General features: G+C 51.5%; 1 protein-coding gene across 4 annotated transcripts in view; it reads right to left on the bottom strand.

Annotated features, from left to right (window-relative positions):
* The window catches only part of TMEM44 (transmembrane protein 44), a 31,406-nt gene that overhangs the window by 8,841 nt on the left and 1,859 nt on the right, over positions 1–20,706 (bottom strand). For 3 of the 4 annotated variants that reach the window (XR_006817978.1, XM_046001699.1, XM_046001700.1), the window contains exons 2-9: positions 19,379–19,505; positions 17,190–17,283; positions 15,724–15,890; positions 15,446–15,532; positions 11,588–11,758; positions 9,672–9,800; positions 7,343–7,447; positions 2,305–2,463 (exon numbers count right to left, since the gene is read on the bottom strand). Coding sequence is in view for 3 of the 4 variants with exons in the window: in XM_046001699.1 (XP_045857655.1) it covers positions 2,305–2,463; positions 7,343–7,447; positions 9,672–9,800; positions 11,588–11,758; positions 15,446–15,532; positions 15,724–15,890; positions 17,190–17,283; positions 19,379–19,505 (1,039 nt within the window). In the remaining variant the exon portion in view is untranslated. The remainder of the gene's footprint in view (positions 1–2,304; positions 2,464–7,342; positions 7,448–9,671; positions 9,801–11,587; positions 11,759–15,445; positions 15,533–15,723; positions 15,891–17,189; positions 17,284–19,378; positions 19,506–20,706) is intronic. The other variant, XM_046001702.1, reaches the window with a different exon arrangement.

Raw genomic sequence — 20,706 nt, 5'->3', positions numbered from 1 at the left:
CGCACAGAGGGGCTCCCAGGCCTCCATGGTAGGAGCTGGGACGCCATTCACGTAGGGGTATGAGGCGACAAGCAGAAGCCATCAAGACAGACACAGACACAGACAAGGTGGGACAGCTGAGGGCACAGATCGCATAGCTGTTGCACAATCTCCCGCTCATCTACTGAACCATCTGTACTGGGAGTTTTCCAATTCGTTTCATCTGTTAGCATATGTATCTAGTGAAATTCTAAGTTATTTCTTTACAGGACTCAGTAGCTTTTTCATTTGCGGTGTGTGTGTGTGCTTTTGGGAGTGAAGCTGAAGGACTGTGCCATGGGCTGGGCTGGGGCATGTGAGCTTCAAAAATTATATTTCTTTTAACATAGGAAAAGCCTTCCTTGCCATTTGCTTAATTTAAAAGTGTGACCCTAACCCCTTTGTACTCAGGTAGTTTCAAAAAACCAATGTCTAGAAAGATAGAGGTAATAGAATGGGGGAAGGACAAGGACACAAATCACAGAATGGCCCAAACCTACCACCAAGACAAATTTCTCAATTTTTCAAGGTCACTGTCCAGTCCTTACCTCAACTTTGGCTGCCTTTGTTTCCACAGAGCAAATACTGCTCCTAGGTCTCCCCAGCCCCTCCCTGACCCATCGACTTAACTGTGTTCTCCTCCTCACTGAACACACTTAGCCATCAGGCTCATTCTGCTCATTCTCCCCACCTCCCCACCCCCCATCCTGCCCAGCCTTAGATTTCTGCCAAGACTGCTAGATCCAGGCTGCCAAGCCATGTGCTGTGGGTGTCCTACAAATTCTGAGACTGGAACCAGGAAATAAACAGTACTGAATAACATGGGGATACATAGACCCTGAATGGTGCTCGGTCTGGTGCAGAACTCCTCACTTAAAACCCAGATCTCAATGGCCTGCTGTGTTTTGGAATCGAGGGACAGAGAAAGGTGAGTGCAGCTCAGGCCCTAGTCCCAAAAAACTCATGCCCAGCCTGTTGGGGAGACAAGCCCCTACAGCTCACCAAAGGCAGATGCTTAACTGACTGAGCCACCCAGGTGCCCCTACCTTTGTTATTCTTGTTTTCCAGCCAACAATGGAAGTTGTGTAAGAGAGGTGTATGTTCTGGCATTAATCTAGTGTGTGTTGGCGGGATGAACCGTCACCCAGCAGGTGACATCTGGGTAGGCTTCTGATATATGGGCCAGGGAGAACCCCAAGGAGAAAGGCCCAGAGGCCTGGGTACAGGGAACAGTCCACCGCCAAGGTGGACATTGACGTAATAAGGGTGGAGGGTGAGTCCCATGAGGCTGGAGTAGCCCTGAAAGGTCTAGAACCTCACACTGAGGAGTCTGGACTGTATCCACAGATCAGTGGCTCTGAGTCTTTTGGATTTTGGGGTCCACAACGAGTTCAAGTTTAGGGGATTTACCCAGGATGACTAAACTATTTGGCCAGATAAAGCCATTAAAAAAAACCCAAACCCAAAACTCAACACAACTACCACTTGCATTATCATCATTTTATAAAAGGGCATTTTAACTCCCAGATGGTAGAAGACAAAACGCCGGAGGAAGGACAGTCCTCCTTTCCCCACCCAAGCCCTACCGAAGACGGCGGCCACTGTCCCGTTGCCATCACACGCCCACAACACTGCCCTTGTTCTCATTTTCCGCAGGCAAAGGGAAAACTTCTCCTAGAATCCGGCTGGGAACCACAGCTGGGGGACCGACAGAGACCGAACAGCTCGGACCCGAGAGTTACAGCCACTTGTGGCATCCAAAATATGACCTGTGTTTTGTTCACAGATCCAAAGACTCAAAATGAGGCGAAGTTTGCCAAAGTGCCGGACACGGTGCCCAGCATGGGGCTCCTGTATGCGACCCTGATAGCGCCATGCAGGTAGCGGGTGCTCCTGCTGGGGAAGAGATGCTCCATGGTCAAATGGGTTCGGGGAACACTCGGACTCTGAAAGTTAATCGATTACTTGTGCGTTTTAAGACTTGAACATGCGGATGACCCCAACACAGCACTGCAACACGCCCTGAGGCCCTAACTCATCTGACTTGGGAAGCTCTCAGTCCTGCCCCGCGTGCGCGCCTCCGGGGCCGAGAGCTCCATGCGTGCTCGTTCACCGTCCATTGGGCGTGCGCGCCCCCGGGGGTAGGAGCGCCCTGCGTGCTCGCTCACCGTCCAGCCCGCGTGAACTTAGCGTGGGCAGCCTCGAGAACAGTCATGCAAGCCCCGTGGAGGCACCGGCAAGTGGCAGTGGGGGACAGCCATGCACCTGGCGGGTGGCAGCATGTACCTCGAGGTCCGAGTTGATGGAGGAGACCTCGCAGGAGCTGCTGGAAGACACGCGGGCCCGGATGACCTGAACGGGAGGGTACGAGGGGGGCTCCTGCAGGGTGGCGTCTCCAGGGCTCATCTGTCCATCGCCGGGCAGCCTGGTGGTGCTGCAGCTCGCCTGCAAGTTGTATGGGGAAGGGCAGGCAGGGAGGCTTAGCTTGCTTTATTTTTGAATTGTCAAAGCATTCCAGTACTCTAGTATTCAAAGGGGACAAGGGGCGCCTGGGTGGCTCCAAGGGTTAAGCGGCTGCCTTCGGCTCGGGTCATGATCTCAAGGTCCTGGGGGTTGAGCCCCGCATGAGGCTTCCTGCCCAGAGGGGAATCTGCGTCTTCATCTGCCCCTCCCCCAACTCATGCACTCGCGCTCTCACTCAAATAAATAATTAAAATCTTTTTTTTTTAAGATTTTTATTTATTTATTTGACAGAGAGAGATCACAAGTCGGCAGAGAGGCAGGCAGAGAGAGAGAGAGAGAGAGGAGGAAGCAGGCTCCCTGCTGAGCAGAGAGCCCGATGTGGGGCTTGATCTCAGGACCCTGAGATCATGACCTGAGCCAAAGGCAGAGGCTTTAACCCACTGAGCCACCCAGGCGCCCCTAAAATCTTTTTTAAAAAGGTACAGAAGGGTGTAGAATGCAAGGTCGGCCCCCACCTGCATGCGGAGCCACCCAGTTCTCCCCAGGAGCAGCCAGGCACGGGTTCCTGATCTCTCCATATCCAAACAAATGCAGACACACAGCTCCCTAGTTCCCCGCACGGTGGCAACACATCTAAACTCTCCTAGGCACCTTGAGTTGTCTCACTTCCCGTTATGGCGGGGTGATCGTTCTATAGCAGTGGCTTTGTTGCTCTTTCTGTTCCTTTCGTGGCATCCGGTAGGTGTTTCCAAACTGCGAAACCGTCCTCTACTGACTGGACTTTGAGGGCATTTCCCATCTCTGGCTTTTACAACACTGGCTGCAGGAAATTCTACTGTACATCCAAGGTTTCAGGGTACTTAAAGGATACATTTCTAGAAGCAGAATTCTTGGATCAGAGGGTATGAGCTTTTGTGATTTGGAGAGCTACTGCCAAAACGCACTGCATGGCCTCATACCCACCAGCAGCTCTGGAGGGTGAAGTGAGGAAGAAACTTGCAAGATTTCTGTCTGTCCGTTCGTCCGTCCATCCATCCATCCATCCATCTATCTATCTCAGAAGAGAGTTTCCCTCCATAGGGCTCCGGGGACTCTGTTGGAGATCCCCAAAGCCCTGCTGGCCGGGGTTTCAGAACCAGGTGGGATTTGGGTCGTTCCATTGACATACCACAGGGGAACAGCCTGCCTTCTAGAACCACTTCTTCCACAGTGAACCACACACCTTGGCAAGAAATGCATCCTCCTGGAGCCTCAGTTTCCTCATCCAGCAAAGGGGGTAGTATTCCCTGCCTTATCTCCTTTGAAGGGGGGCGGTCCGCAGGGCTAATATGCGAATGTCCTGGACACATGAGATTGGCTATTCATACTGGGCCCCAAATCACACAGGGCTCCAGCCCCGGGTGGGTCACATGCATGGTTTTATGTGAGAGTTGGCTAGACAGGCTGGGGGGCGGGGGGCACAGGTGTCCCAGGCAACAGCAATGTTAGAGTCTGTAAATTCCTCAGGGCCCGATGACACCTGAACTGGGTTTTCAAATATTCCAAGTCACTGATCCCCATGACCCCACAGCATTCAGCCCCTGAGCTCACCCTAAACTCGGCTGCATCTCCGGGGAAACCTCTCCCTGGGCCCAGCGCCAAGGAGGGACTGCTGGGAAGACAAGTGAGCATCCCTGTGGGCCTTGTTGTCTACTCCCAGACAGCTGTGCAGACAGGACACACGGTGATGCCCATGGCAACAAGGGACCTAGTTCATCACAACCTTGCCCCCCAGGATATTGTCATGAAAAAAAGGAAAAAAATTGGCTAACTGAGCAGGGCATGAAATGAGCACAGAGAACATGTTCTCCTTTAAAAAGCTCAGGTCTGGGGCGCCTGGGTGGCGAAGTGGGTTAAGCCTCTGCCTTCAGCTCAGGTCATGATCTCAGGGTCCTAGGATTGAGCCCCGCATCAGGATCCCTGCTCAGGGAACCTGCTTCCCCTTCTCTTTCTGCCTGCCTCTCTGCCTACTTGTGATATCTCTCTGTCAAATAAATAATATCTTTAAAAATAAATAAATAAACAAAGAAAAATTAAAAAGCTCAGGTCCCAGGCTCAGGCAGGCTTGAAAGCCATTCCTATGCTTTCCTAAGTATGAGATCTTGGGCAAGTTACTTAACCCTCCCTGTGCCTCAATTTAAAATCATAATACAACAGTTAATTATTCAATAATAACAATAGAAATAATAGTTATGAGAATTTGCATTAATAATAATTTGAAAGCCAACCATTGGGGTGCCTCGATGGCTCAGTAGGTTAAACAGCTCAGGTCATGATCCCAGGATCCCGGGACTGAGCCCTGCATTGGGCTCCTTGCTCAGCAGGGAGTCTTCTTCTTCCTCTCCCTCTGTCTGCTGCTCCCCCTGCTTGTATGCTCTCTCTTTCTCAGTGTCGAATAAATAAAATCTTAAAAATAAATAAATAAAAGCCCACCATTTATCAAATGCTTACTTGGTGTCAGACATTATGTCAAGGAAGAGGCAGTGTTGCCTAGGGGTCAAGGGTACAGGCAGGTCTGAATCCAGGTTCTGCAATTGACAAACTGTGTGACATTGAGCAAGTTGCTTAACCTCTCTGTGCCCTGTCGTCCTTATCTATAAAATGAGGCTGTGAGGTTTACATGAGTTCATGCACAGGAAGCACTTAGATCAGAGGGATCACTTCTATGGTTGGTTACAAAGCACTTAGTCCAGTAATCTAAGCACTATGACCAGCATAAGAAGCATCACGGAAGCGATGGCTGTTACTACTGTCTCAAAGACTGGCAAGTAGTTAGCTTTCAATAAACACACAGGAGTGGTGGCCCTAGAGCCCAGAGAAGCAGCATCCTTCCCCAGGCTGGACCGCGGGGCTCAGGATGGCTGCTGGGAGCTGCCTCAACGACACCACTGCCCTCTGGTGGACACAGAAGGAAGAAGCCAAGGGGGTGTTTTTGCTCAAAAATATGCCAGATGCCTCAGTAGAGGAGAATGAAGGAGGGACACACTTTTCTTTCACAGAGTCTGTTCTGCAGCAGGAATCCATTCAAGATTCAGGTACTGGAAGGGTTAGACTGAATGCAAGCTTTGCACTATTATTTTTCAAAAGTTTGATAATTTAAAAATTTCTAGTGCCAAATGTTCCCAGATGCTGCCAGGTTCCCTGCTCTCTCCCCAGACTTCCCATCCTAAGAAGGGTTTAACAGCCCAGGTGGGCTCTTAACTGTGAAAGCATGCTCTGAATCTCTCTGAACGGTACTCGTCTCCCGGAGTTACCTGTGCCCACTTTCCAAGGAGACAGAACAAAGAGTAAAACCCATCTCTCAGGTCCAAACTCTTTCTTGAGCACCAGCCCATCCCACGGGGGCCACTACTACTGAGCTCCAAGCCTGCTCCAAAACGTCCAAACATCCTTTACCAAGGGCCACATGCACCAGTGGCTGGGCAAACAAGATAGAAGGAAGCAAAGTTTACATCTCAGCAGGAGACAGACAAAAACAAAAGTAAAAGATAGTGAGAAGTGCTTTGTAGAGCATTTAAAAAGACAATAAAATAATATGTTGGGGTGTCTGGGTGGCTCAGTGGGTTAAAGCCTCTGCCTTCAGCTCAGGTCATGATCCCAGGGTCCTGGAATCAAGCCAGCATCGGGCTCTCTGCTCAGCAGGGAGCCTGCTTCCCCTTCAAAAAAAAAAAAAAATAGAGATATATGACAGGCAGAGGCTACTTCTGAGTGTGTAGTCAGGGATGGCCTTTGAGAAGGTGACATTTATTATTATTGTTGTTGTTTTTTAAGATTTCATTTGAGAGAGGGAGAGAGAGAGAGAGAGAGAGCGCGCGAGCGCAAGCATGAGCAGGGGGAGGGGCAGAGGGAGAAGCAGACTCTCCGGCCCAGCAGGGAGCTCATGTGGGACTCAATCTCAGGACATGACTTGAGCCAAAGGTAGACACTCAACAGACGGAGTCCCCCAGAGAAGGTGATGTTTAAACTGAAGTCTGGAAGACCGGAAGGAGGCACCATATAAAGGCAACCTGGAGGAAGAGCATTCTAGGCACAGGAATGGAGAGAAATCTGCTAGGGGGAGTGAGTGAAGAGAGAAGAGAGTGGGAAGGGAGGAAGCGCTGGGCTCCAGGGTCTTAAATTTTCTTCTGTATGAGATGGGAAGCGAGAGGGTTTGGGACCAGGAAGGAGCACGATGTAATTGCCCCTTCTGGCTGCTGACTGCAGGTGGAGGGGGTGGGACAAGACGGACCGTGGAGAAGGGAATGAGGGAGGAGGCTGCTGGCTCTATTTTAAAGGCGGTATTTAGGAGACTCACACATGGAGTGGACATGCAGTGAGGGGGAGAGAGGAATCTGAGGCTGACCAACTGCCAGGAAGAGGACGGGGGAGGGCGAGGACATGGCAATCCCAAGTTCTGTTTGGACGTGGCAAGTGTGGGATGCCGTGTGGTGACACTGCCAGGACTGGGACTGAGGGAGGGGAAGGCGTCAGGACGCACACCGGGGATAGCACAAGAGCTGGCACAGAGAGCTAGTCTGCCCCCCAGCACTGCCTGAGTGACGCCTCTAAAATGCACATATGACCCCGAGTCTCTGGTCTTATTGCCTCCTGGACTCTTGCCCCTCAGGATGACAGGCTCCACGGTGGGACAATCTCTCCCTTGCCTCCTCTCCAGCCTTTCGCCTGGCCTAAGGTGGAGGCCTTGGAGAGCTCCTTCCTCTTTTTACATGCTTTCGTGCCTCATTCTGCCCAACCCGCAGGTAAAGTGTCACCTCCTCCAGGAAGCCTTCCATGACTACTTCCCACCCTTCTCGTCCTTTGGCTGTGGGCCACAGCCATGTACCTGCTGCACCGGCTCGATGGTCAGCTCCAAGTAGCGACTGATGGCTGCCATTGTCCTGAGTGATTTGCAGGGTGGAAGTGTAGTGAGAGGCACCCAATCTGAATTCTTTTAAGGGGAGGTGGGGAGACAAAAACAGAATTCTTAGTCAGGAGACATTTTTCCAAAAACAAGGTCCCATTTTGTTCAAAAGAATCCCTAAAATATTTCTTCTGTCCTTTCATGGTACATTTCACTTTCTGCTTCCTAGAAGATGTTATCTTATCTCTTTCCTGTTTTTTTGTTGTTGTTGTTGTTTTTGTTTTTTTAGGATTTTATTTGTTAGAGAGAGAGAGTGACGGGGAGAGGGTCAGAAGGAGAAGCAGACTCCCCGCTGAGCAGGGAGCCCAATGTGGGGCTCCATCCCAGGACCCTGGGATCATGACCTGAGCAGAAGGCAGATGCTTAACTGACTGAGCCACCCAGGCATCCCCTCTTATCTCTTTCTTTGAGGTCACAGTAGGTCAGTGGATCCCAAACTTTGTTGCACAGTAGAGTCACCCGAGCATCGTAAAAAACACAAAACAAAAACAAGCTAATATTTAGCTCTGTCCACCCCCAGCAGACATTCTGATCCATTGGCAGGGGTGTGACCTGGTGTTTCAAAGCCCCCTAGATGATTCTAAAGCATGGCAAAGTCTCGGAAGCACTGCAGTAGGCACTAAATAAATACTTCTGTAAACCAATGGTTCTCAGACATTAGTGTGCATCAGAAGCATCCAATGGACGCATTAAGACACCCTCAGCTTCAGAGATGGCGGAGCTTGTGGAGCCCTAGAATTGCATCCCCAACAAGTTGGTGGGCAGTGCTGGTCCAGGGACTACATGTTGAAGACCACATGGAAAGAACTACAGAAGAAGGGTGCCTGGTGGCTTAGTTGGTTGAGTGTCTGCCTTTGGCTCAGGTCATGATCCCGGGGCCTGGGATCGAGCCCCACATTGGGCTCCCTGTTCAGTGGGGAATCTCCTTCTCCCTCTGACCCCCCCTCCCCCACCATGCTGTCTCTTTCAAATACATAAATAGAACCTTAAAAAAAAAAAAAAAAAGAACTACAGAAGACATTGCAAAGGCTCTACTTCCTTCCTTCAGAACACCAAGACACACGGGGCTCTCTTTAAGCACGTTGGCTCCCTTTGGGGATACAATTTCCTAAGTTTCTAGAATGGAATGAAAATAACCTCCTGTTAGAGCCTTGCTGGGAACGTGGAGCTCTGGGCCGAGCTGTGACAGCAACGCCTTTACCTTGGCCATGCCCCACTACCTTCTGTTCCATGAACTGAGTCAGATTCCCTTGTTAAACCTAGAACTTTCGAAGGAGTGGGCCAGTTTGCTCACAGAGAGTATCATTTATGCTCTCTGAGAGAAAAACGAGGATAGTGAGGAGCCCAGGCAATAGGCAAGATTTTTCCTCGAGAAATTATCTTAGGGGGCGCCTGGATGGCTCAGTGGGTTAAAGCCTCTGCCTTCAGCTCAGGTCATGATCCCAGGGTCCTGGGATCGAGCCCCACATCGGGCTCTCTGCTCGGCAGGGAGCCCGCTTCCCTTCCTCTCTCTATGCCTGCCTCTCTGCCTGCTTGTGATCTCTGTCTGTCAAATAAATAAATAAATCTTAAGAAAAAAAATTAAAAAAAATAAAGAAATTATCTTAGAAAAGTGGGGGCTGCATGAGGTGACTTCTCAGTTATTGGAAACCAAGGACTTTTGACAAAGGTAAACTGTCTCAGGAGAAGAGACTTTCTGCCTACTTACAGAGGTCAACTTCTCGAGTCAGTAAAAGGGGACAAACACATGTGCTGGTTTGACGTAATTGTGAACGGTGGACACAACCATAAACAACACCTTGAAAGGCCAGCTTTTAGCAATACCAACTGAAAAAAGGCTGTGTTAGTGATGGCGATGATGCACACGTCACGGACACATATGAAAGTGGGAATACGTGTTTCTCCAAACTATGAGGGCAAAATCATATTATTTCTAATTTAACCTGTTAAGTTACATATATTTATATACGGAAGTAAATTGCTACAGAGCATACATGGACATTTGACTATTCCATCTACGTTGCTAAAAATATATTAAAGTTATTAAATGATCAAAAAAACTTAAAAAAATAGTTGTAATTGGAAAAGCAGAGAATCCTACGGGCACCCTTAGTTTTGGGCAAAAACAGTTCGTTTTTTTTTTTTTCTTTTTTTCCATAAACAGTAGTTTTTTAAAGTGACCAAGTGTCGTAGTTCGAGGGACATGCAGCCCCCCGTGGGACCAGCAGGTTTCCAGCTGGCAAGACCTTGCCTCCTGGCTTTCTTCCTCTTTCTCTGCGCAGGTCAGGAGGGCTTGGGTGTCCGGGCTCTCTCTGGCTTCCGGGGCAAATCCCAAGGCCCGTCTCATCTTGCTCTTCATCACCCAGGAGAGGAATATGATCTGAGAGGGAGAGTTAAGGTCCAAGGAAGCAGAGCATTTCAGCCGCCCATGGCTGCCTTCACCTCTGCACCCCGAGGGCCCCCCAGGCCCAGGTTCTCTCCCTCATGGGATGATTCTGCCAGGGTTGGCCCCAGAACAGACATGAGCTCATTTAAGAATGGAACCAGGTCGGGGCGTCTGGGTGGCTCCGTGGGTTAAAGCTCTGCCTTCAGCTCAGGTTGTGGTCTCAGGGTCCTGGGATTGAGCCCCGCGTCAGGCTCTCTTCTCAGCGGGGAGCCTGCTTCCCCTCTACCCACCGCCTGCCTCTCTGCCTACTTGTGAGCTCTGTGGTCAAATAAATAAATAAAATCTTAATAAATAAATAAATGGAACTGGGTCTGACTTTCTCTACATATCCCTGGCAAGGGCCCAGCAGCCAGCAAGACCCTGCCTCTAGAATTTAGTAGATACTTAGCAAATACTCATTAAACAACAGCATTTTGAAAACATCTTCCTTGAAGGGCTTGGCTTACAGGAACAGTACACGGAATGGGTTGAATAGTGTCCCTCTGCCCAAATTCATATCCATCTGGAAATTCAGAAAGTGGCCTTATTTAAAAATAGAGTCTTGGAGGCTCTGGCTGGCTCAATCAGGGAATGAGCCACTCTTGATCTGGGGTCGGCGGCAGGGTGGGGGTGTGTGTGAGTTCGAGCCCTGTGCTGGGTGTAGAGATTACTTAAAAATAAAATCTTTTTTTTTCTTTAAAGGGTTTTTGCTGATATAGTTAAGATGAGGTCATAGTGGGTTAGGATGGACCCTTTATCCCATGACTAGAGTCCTTGTAAGAGCAGAGGACACACAGAGATAAACGAAGGGAAGAGGTTTTGTGAAGACTGAGGCAGGAGATAAAATTACGCTACCAGAGCCAAGGAGCATCAGGGGCTATCAGAAACTGGAAGAGGAAGGGAAGGTTCTCCCCCAGAGCCTCCAGGAGAGTGTGGCCCTGCGTGGACTTCGGACTCGTAGCCCGTGGAACTGTGAGAATACATTTCTTTTGTCTCAAGCCACCAACTTCTGGTAACTGAATATGGCAGCCCTAGAAAACAAATACAGCCCATGAGAAAGTCACCGTTTTAAACTATTTCTAAACTATTTTTGATGAATCCACACGTTTTCATACACAAATTGCACACTGTCTACCTTTCTATCTGCCTACCATCTGAGCTTAGCTTGCCCTTGAGGCTCTCATGTCAAGGTCCCTGGGGTGTCCGGGCGTCATGCAACACCCCCTGGACAACCAGAAGGGTGCTTAGCAGTCACTGACAAAGGGCAGCTCCTGTCAGCGTTTATTTCTGCGTCCCCAGCCCTGGCTCCAGGGCCAAAGAAAAGAGAACAGGGATGCTTAGCCCTGCATGGCAGGTCGGCTGGCAAAGTCCATTCCTAGCCTTGAGAGAAAGGGCAAAGACGAGGAAAACGGGTCTCTGGGAGGGTGGGGCCCTGCCCAGGGGAGGAGCAGCAATGAGACCGGTGCACAGGTCTTCTGCTCCCAGGGCCAGGAAATTATGCACTCCCCCTCGCCGCTCTGCAGAGCTCCAGCCAAGAGATCACTCCTTCTCTTACTTGTACATCAAGGGAACAAAATACAAAATTGCAAATAATTGCAATTGCATCTATCTGCCCCAGGACTCAACCCTAGTCCCTGGCCCCTGGGAGACAGCTCCATCTAGCAAAAGGGAAAGAGGGCAACACAGGGACAGGGAAGAGATGAGACACGAGCAGTTGAGCCTCCTAGACCCCAGGTGGATACAGAGAGGTCCAGCGCAGCTCGACCGAGGGAGGTCAGGAACCAGGGCGTGGCCCGAAGCAGGTACTCAGGCCGCCGGTCATGGGCCACGATGGCTGAGGCATAGAGGAGGCCAGCCAGGGCTGACAGGAACCGGGTCCACAGGTGGATGGAGGGAAACGCCTTACCTTGGCACTGGACAGAGAGAGGAGGGAGCTGGGCAGGGGGGAACACTGTCACCCCACAGCTTCCTCAGAGCTGGGTTCTAAGACCTAGGCTCTTGGCATGGCAGCCCTCTCTCTGCCCATGGCTGGTTCCTAAAGGTGCTGCTTTTATTACGCTTTTGCTCAAGCTGCTTCCTTTGCCTGGTGAACTCCTCTTCGTGCCTCAGAACCTGGCTTAAACTCAACTCTGAGAAAACTCTCAGACCACCTCCGCCCTAACGGGGGTGAGAAACTCCCACTTCCAGGCCCCATCATGACACATGATGCATCCCAGCAGACAGAGGGCTCCTGAGAGCGTCCTCCCCATTTCAGCATCCCTGACACCCGGCACTGGGAGGGGCTCATGAATGTCACCTGGGAGAATGGGAGGGAATTAGAAGAATTCTGAATAGCCAGGGACTGACGGTCTCTTCCTGAGACCGTCAGTGCTGAATGTGGCCAGCCAGGAAAGGCCAGGAACATTAGAGATAAGGTCCTGGAAGTTCTGAAGTCAGGGATTATTTTTTGAGAATGAGTAATAACAATATTGATTAAAAAAAAAAAAGGCAAATAACCCATATTCAATATTCATATGTTAAATACCCATTACAGGTATGAAGTCACTTTATATATACATTTATATGTGTATACACAAATACTACATATTTATAATTATATATAATCACACGGTATATTTAAATTTATATAAATACAAATTACATATAATTTATTTTACTTATTAAATAACTGAATTTAGAGATATACAGGCTATGATTAGAGAATAAAAAAACCCAGAGGTAAAAGCAAGGTTTGGCTGATTTTCCCCCCGTTTTTATTTTAACTCTGGAAAAGATTGCTTGGAAATGTTTCGTTTCCCTCTGCATTTATTCAAGTTTGGTTCCCCAGGGCTCCGTTTTTTTTTTTTTGGCCGTGTCCGGGAGACTGGTTCATAGAGACCGCCAGTACCCGGGCTGGGGCGGGGGGGCCCCTGACCCTCCAGCCACCCCTGACTCAGCCCAGGAAGCAGCAGTCTGCACTGCTGTGATGAGAACTCCTCGGGGATCCCCCCAGCCTGCCCAGCTCCATGTACTGCGGACACTGAGGGCTCGAGAGAGGAGATGACTTGCAGGGCCAGCGCTGGGACCTGCCTTCTGCCCCTTGACCTTGCACCTGCTGCTGTTTAGGATGACCCCAAGCCGGGTGAGCTCTCTGCTGTCACTCACGTGTCCACCCACTCCCGGCTCCCACTGACCTCAAAACTCAGTCTCTCTTCATCAGCACAAGAGCCTGTGGGGCTCTATTTGCTGGCACGCTGGACACACCGTGGGTGCTGAGCACCTACTCTAGGTTGGGGTAGGCTTGGTGACTCAGGATATGGCAGGTTCAGCACCTGTGGGCTTCGTCTGGCTGGTCACAGAGAACCCAGGGGCGCTGTCCAGCCCTGTGGCTGCCTGGCAAATCCGCACGGGGTTGGAAGCAGGTGGGGCATCCTGCAACGGGACACTCCCAGTGCTGCCAGCAGAGGCCATACTGGTCAGGGGGTGTGTCACTTTCAGAAGAATAGGAACCACTTCCACCAAAGCCACCCAACCATTCTGTTCCTCAGCGCCCCCACCAGGGGTAAATTAGAAGCAGCTTCTAGGGGATCTAGCGTTCACAGCCATGCTGGCTAGGCTTCCCAGAACACCCTAAACCCTGCTGAGTTTCTCCCTCACAAGGGACCCTTAGCTCTGGGCTCTTCTGCCTGGGACCGGAGACGGTGCCTCAGAGACTGCCCAATCTAATCCCTAATACGATCTAACTCTATCTGCCTGCCAAGGGCTATCAGGCTTGAATGCCTTTAGTGATGGGGAGCCCACTACCTCCTAAAACAGGAATAACGATACTGATCACTTTCTACATTCCAGAAACTATGCAAAGTATCTAAATTATAAATGGGATGCCCCCCCCAACCCATAATCTCTTTCCAGTCTTGCTTTTGGTTCTCTTCCCCAAGACCACAGAGAACAGCACTGCTCTTTCTGCCCCGAGAAAGCCCTTCTAATTCCTGCTTCCACGAGCTTACTTTTCCCCAGACCAGATTAGGTCAATCATTAACAAGTGTCTTCTGGCACCTACCACGGGTGGGCTCCAAGCACCTGCAATACAGAGGGAATGAAACAGACCAGACTACTGCCCTCAGGGCACTCATGTTCTACTGGGGACCAACAACTTGGTTAATAACTGAAGGAGCTAACTTCAGGCTATGACAGATGTTGTGAATAAAATGAACAGCAGGAAGGACACAGTCACAGGGCTATGTTAGGTGCCTGGTGCAGGGGTTGACTTGTTTTCCCCTCTCACAAAAGATGCTCCCAACCTCCAGAGCCAGTGAACGTGGCCTTGCAGATGACTATGTTCAGGTGAGGTCATTAGGGTGGACCCTCGCCCAGTATGACCATGTCTTTATAATAGGGGAAGTGAGGCACAGACACGTACAGAGGGAAGGCCGCGTGAGGACACACGCAGGGAGAAAGAACGCCGTGTGAACCCTGGAGTTATGGAGCCATCATCTGAGGAACTTTTCAGAAACTTGGGAAGAGGCCTGAAAGAACTCCTTCCGTAGCACCTCCAGAGGGAGCTCAGGCCTGTGACACCTTGGTACTGGTCTGCAGGCCTCTAGAAACTTGAAGCCTGTTGTCCCAAGTTTGTGACTCTTTCTCACGGTGGCCCCAGGGCACTGATATAGGCAGGCACCGCACCCATCCCTCTGAAGGTCTTCGAGCCCCATGTCCCAGGGCTTCCCACACTTCCCTCCCCCGATCTGGAGTCAGCACGCCCAGGGAGGTTTCCAGCCAGCCCCCCACACTTCTACTTTCCACAAATGACCAACGAAGCAGCTGCCATCCCCAAATCCTGTTCTCCTGGAACTGCTATTAAATGATGTTCTGGGGAAAGTGATTTTTTTAGAAGCAGTGAGGAACCCGTTACACTCACCTTTGCCTCCTCTGGGCTTCCCTTTGGTTTGGAGCCACGCTGAGGCAGCCCTGGCATCGCCCCCCGCCCCCAACTCCCACCCCCACCCCTCCCTGCCAGTGTGACGTTTTCACCTTCACTCACTGGAGCGGCGTGGGAGCCCTTTTTCCTTCTGAAACCCCAAACATTTGATTCTATCTTTCTCCAAGCGTTAAAATATCCTGCTTTGCATTTCTGTGTCTTTCCACGAGACTATGAGTTTCCCAAGGGCAAGCACAGCATCTCAAGTCACGGCTGCGTCCCCTCCAGACCCGGCCAACACAGGGCTTCCCTCATCCTAGATGCCCGGGAAGTGTCTGTGGTGAGATGCTCCCGGAAATCCAGAAGCCTGGCAGCTGTGTGATGCTCTCCTCTGAAACCTTCTCATTTTCCTAACGGGATGTCTGTTTACTGAACCCCAGTGCCTCTTCCCTAACAGCCTGCTTTTCTTCCCTATGGAGAGAACACAATGGGTTCTCCCGTGAGAGGCTCTAGCAGGCCTCATGAGCTCCCCTGGGTTGGCTGACCAGCCTTTGCACGTGTGGAAATGCACACACACACACACACACACAAAATACACAAGTGACACAAGCCTCCACCCCAGGACCTGGAGCTTGGAAGAGGTTCCCAAGGGCCCTAAGACCTGCCACAGTATCCCACAGTCCCAGCCCCAACCCAGCCTCACGATTCTGGAGAGCGGGGGGATCCGGGAAGCCCAGGAACCAAAGACGGCGATGCCACCCAGCAGGTAGCCGAGGACTTGAGTATTGTCCTGTGGGAACAGATGACACACTCAGTGGCGTCAGGAGGCAGCCCATACACCCCAGACCCATCCTTTGCCAATTTTAGTGGTTTCCTCCCAACGACGGCAAGCCTGAACCCTACCCTACCCAGGGCATTTTTGGGGACCGTGAGGAGGGAAGGGCCACGCCCACCCCCATGTCCTCCTGGGCTCAGCCTCACCTGCAGCAGGCTTTCTAGCAGCCTCCGCTGGGACCCTCGGACGGGACCTGAGGCCTTTGGGGTGGTGGCCCAGAGAGCCCAGCCTGGTCCGAGACTCAGCAGCAGGGCCAGAGCAAATACACTGGCCCTGAGCCGCTGCCTCCTCATCCTCTCCTGGGAGCCCCAACCTGCAACAAACAGCAAAATGACACAGGCTCCTGGGCCCTAGAACTCGACGGACAGCGACATGTGCAAACCAGCTGTCAGCCCAGCCTTGACGCCAGAATGGGTTCCCAAGTTGTTCTGCGGGCCAGATCCTCCCCACCCTTCAAGACCCCGAGGCTGTGCCTCCTCTTTGGAGAAGTCCCTCCTCCCCACCACCCCAGGCCACCCACCCTCACAACTGGTGCTCTTCTCCTTGCTCCGCCCTCTCATAGCGTTCTGTGTTTCACATGTATCTGTGCACAGAGTAGCCTCTGCAAGACTGGAAACCCTGAGGGCAGGCCCCATGTCCCAGCAGCTTCTAGAATCTCCACAGAGCCTGGCACAGAGCAGAACTGGCCCAGCCTTAGAGAAAGCACCACCATGCTTGTTGGGGCCCAAAACTGAGCAAAAAAGGAGCACGGTCTTGGAAGTCTCCTTCAAATATAAGACAGTCCTCCGAAATCTTTTTTTTTTTTTTTTTTTTTTATATTTTATTTATTTATTTTCAGAGAGAGGAGAGAGCCCAAGCAGGGAGAGTGGCAAACAGGAGAAGCAGACTCCCCACTGAGCAAGGAGCCCGATGTAGGACACGATCCCAGAACTCTCGGATCTTGACTTGAGCCGAAGGCAGACACTTGACTGAGCCACCCAGGCACCCCAGTTCTCTGAAGATTCTAGTAAGAACATGTCTCTTCTGGGCAGTGCAGAGCAGCTGGAGACATCTTACCTCACCCCACTGAGGCAAGCACTCTCTTTCTGGACACAGGTCTGGGCACACTGCTGCCCCTTCTCAGGAAGGCCCAATCCCACAGAGTCAAGGTGACCATCCCCGCTCAGTGACTTGCAGTCCCCGCTCGGCCCAGGTGGCCCACGCTCACCCCTGGCATCCATTTCCGGAAGTTACGGGCTTCATTTGGCCACCCTGGACTTGCACCGTGAGATAGCGCTGAACCTCCCCACAGCCTTGTCCCATCCCACCTCCTGGCCTCTGCTCATATTATTCTTTTCACCTGGATTATCCTTCCCTGCGGCCCCTGTTCCACGGTCACGTCCTTTCCTGACGCCTGCGGCCCCGCCTTCCCTCCGGTTGCGCGTGGCGTGTGCACACCGCCTCACCCGCGGCACGGATGGTTCTATAGGGCCCTGCCTCCTCTCTGACTGGGGTCGGGGAGCTCATTCTTTTGTCTGAGCCCAGCAGAGGCCCGGCTCAGGCACGACAAGGAGCTCAGGGCCCGCTGATGAGAGAGCGGATGAACACACAGGAGCGAGGCCCACACACTCACCGCGACGAGACTTCCACTGGCAGCCGCAGATGGGGAAAAGGATGAAGACAAAGTTCACCAAGTCAGCAGCGGCGAGGTAGGCACCTGTGAATACCTGGGAGCAAAGGAGACAGACTCTTGGTGCTCGAACGTTCTCCAGCTTCTGCAGCCCCTCTCATCCTGGGTCTCCTCTCCCACTACTGTGGTGATCCCAACGAAGCTGCCTACAGACCCCAGGAAAGGCTGGTTATCAACTCCATTGGACTGACGAGGAGCGGGGGGCGGGGGGTGGCGTGTGAGAGACAGATCCTTGGGGCAGAGGCCCAGCAGCAGAACCAGCCCTGCCCTTCCCACTCCACGCTCTTCCCAGTGCACGGCCAGTCTCTGCTGTGGGACTTTGGCCCAATCACTAGCCTTCTCTGGGCCTCAGTTTCCTCCTCTGTAAAGCAGGGATAGTAACAGTGCCTCCCTCAATGCTAAGCAGATTACACGAACCAATACATGGAAAATGCTTAGACCAGCACCCGGAGGAACTGACAAGGCTCCTACCTACCAGGGCACCAGCTACCCTGACAGTGGAGTCACTGGTTCACAGCAGACTCTGCAGGGGTGCCTGGGTGGCTTAGTGAGTTAAGCATCTGCCTCATCTCAGGGTCATGAGACTGGGCCCCAGGTTCGGCTCCATGCTCAGCTTGGAGCTTCTTTCCCTGCTTGGGATTCTTTCCCTTTTTCCCTCCCTTTGCCTCCGCCCCCCACTCATGTGTGCATGTGTGCTCTCTTAAAATAAATAAAATCTCCAAAAAAAAAAAAAAGGTAGATTCTGGAGTTTGAATCCTGACACTGCTTAGTGAGTGGACCTTGTAAAGGTTATTCAGCCTCTAAGCCCGAGGGTCCATGTTTGTAAAACAGGGATAAGGAGAGTGCCCAGGTCATAATTTAAGGATTTAATGAATTAATATGAGACAAGCTCTCAGTGCCAAGTACACAGTGAAGTATTTACTTACTTATTTTTAAAAGATTTTATTTAGGGGTTCCTGGGTGGCTCAGTTGGTTAAGTGTCTGCCTTTGGCTCAGGTCATAATCTCTGGCTTCTAGGATCGAGTCCCACATCGGGCTCCCAGCTCAGGAGGGAGTCTGCTTCTGTCTCTCCCCCTACTTGTGCTTAAAAAAATTCAAAAATTTTTATTTGTTTATTTGAGAGAGAGAGAGAAAGAGAGTGAGCCTGCACACATGAGTTGAGGGGAGGGGCAGAGGAAGAAGCTGGCTCCCCGCTGAGCAATGATCCAGACTCAGGGCTTGATCCCAGGACCCTGACACCATGAACTGAGCCGAAGGCAGACGTTTAACTGACTGAGCCACTCAGGCGCCTCTCACAGTGAAGTATTCAATAAACGTCAGCTATTATGACCCGGATGGAACTGGGCCTCCCTATATTCCATCAGTGAATGAGAATGGGCACCTGAAATGAAAGGTGGTTTGTTTGTGAGACAATATTATTCGAAGAAGGGTTAGAATTCTCCCAGTGTGTGTCGCAGCCATGAGGCTGCCTTCCGTCATGCCACCTGGGTGGGCACCAGCCCCATGGGGTGTGTCTGCAGTGCCTATGCCCTTGGGATAGGCCCTGTTTACACAGCTTTGAGGGGAGACCTTAGGCAAGCTTGACACTGTTTCTCACTCGCCCCAAAGCCTGCATTGCCGCTTGGGAAAAGCATTCAGCCGCCCCTGTTGAGCTGGGGCTGGCTCCAGGCTCTGAACACAATCACTACAACCATCCCTATTTACTGAGCATCTGCTCCGTCCCAGCTGCTGTTTGAAGTGACCAGGATAAAGTAGTGAGTACAAACTCTTGCCCCTGGGGAGCTGACCTCTAGTACGGGTTAGCATACCATAAAGCAACAAGCACAAGAAGTAAGGAAAGCAGAGGGTGTATCAGGGGTCAGCTATGGGAAAAAACAGAGTGGGGTGAAGGGGCCTGGGGTCTCTGTGGTGGAGGTAGGGCACGGGTCTGCACGAGTGCTCAGGGGAGGCCTCACTGAGAAGCTGACCTCTAGCAAAGCCTCGAAGGAGTTGAGCAGTGAGCCACGTGGCCATCAGGGCAGGAGCCCCGGACAGGGGCAGAAAGACCAACAGGGCACAGGTCTGAGGCGAAAGCGCCTCTCCGTGGTGATGGAACCAGAGAGAAGCCACAGTCACCTGTGGGCCTGACGCACCTGGATGGTGAGCTGTCTGGCCAGAATGGCCCCGATGGTGTCACACAGGCTGCTGAGGAGGCAGCAGGCAGCACACAGCGCTGACTGGTCCCATCCGGATTTTTTTGTGCATCTCAGATAGAGAAGCCTGTAGCAACAGATAGGGGAGCGGGTGGGTATGGACAGGACACAGCAGCCAAGAGTGGATTCCCAAAGCAGGTGTCTGAAAAGGGCACTTGTGACTTTGTGTCCCTGGGAAGCACTCTCTCCCCCAGGGATTTGGCAGGTATTTTTGAACTTGAACTTGGTTCACAGATGGGAAAATCAAGGATCAAAGACTGCAGCAGGAGACCATGGCAGGAGCCAGACCTGTCTCTCTAATGAAGAGGAATTTCTTTCCTCCTACAAATCAGGCAAACTCAAGTTCATGACCGACCACTCAGTGCTGACAAACTGTCAGGTTTGATTACTGAAAGGAAACATGCTGGTTATAAAAGTAATTGCCCAAATTAAAAAGGCAACTTGTTCCTTTCAGATTCACATGAAATCCTTCAAAGCTGTCCGTGCAGAGGGGTGACCTGGCTTCTGCCAGCCCTTGCCCAACTTAAGCATGTTCCTTACACACACACAGAGAACAAAACTTCTTAAAGATGCCATGGCACTTTGGGCTGATTTCTCCCTAGGGCCCCCACTGCTGTCTTCTCTCCCTTACTGGCCTTTTTCTGCCCTGCCCCTCTCCCCCGGAACAAGCACAGAAAGGCACAACAGCCTCGAAGGGATGAGAGATCTCTCAGAAATGCTGGGTTGGATCTCAGAAACACTTTTTTTCTAGAAGTTTCCATGCTACATTTTATGGAGAAACTGAGGCAACCCTGCAGCTCTTGTTTCATTTCCTTCAACCACAAGGTGGAACTCACTCCACATCATCAGGACTGTTTGGGTGGTTCTGAGGGCCCGCCCTGGGGAACAATGGAGGAGGAGGGAAGCCTGCTGGGTTCCCAGTGGTTTCCTGATCTGCCAGCAAAGCCTGAAGCTCACAGTGAGAACAGAAACCTTCCATTTGCGCTCTGGGCTCCTGACACCAATTCAAAGTCTAAGAGCAAAGACTCTAGAGACCCGGGGCGCCTGGGTGGCTCAGTGGGTTAAGCCTCTGCCTTCGGCTCAGGTCATGATCTCAGGGTCCTGGGATCGAGTCCCGCATCGGGCTCTCTACTCGGCAGGGAGCCTGCTTCCTCCTCTCTCTCTGCCTGCCTCTCTGCCTACTTGTAATTTCTCTCTGTCAAATAAATAAATAAAATCTTAAAAAAAAAAAAAAGACTCTAGAGACCCTCGGACTCAGATGAGAAGCA

This window comes from Meles meles, chromosome 4 (assembly GCF_922984935.1).
Source record: "Meles meles chromosome 4, mMelMel3.1 paternal haplotype, whole genome shotgun sequence".
NCBI classification, from domain to species: domain Eukaryota; kingdom Metazoa; phylum Chordata; class Mammalia; order Carnivora; family Mustelidae; genus Meles; species Meles meles.
Note: the sequence above shows the minus strand (reverse complement) of the source record. Positions and strands in the feature narration are given on the sequence as shown.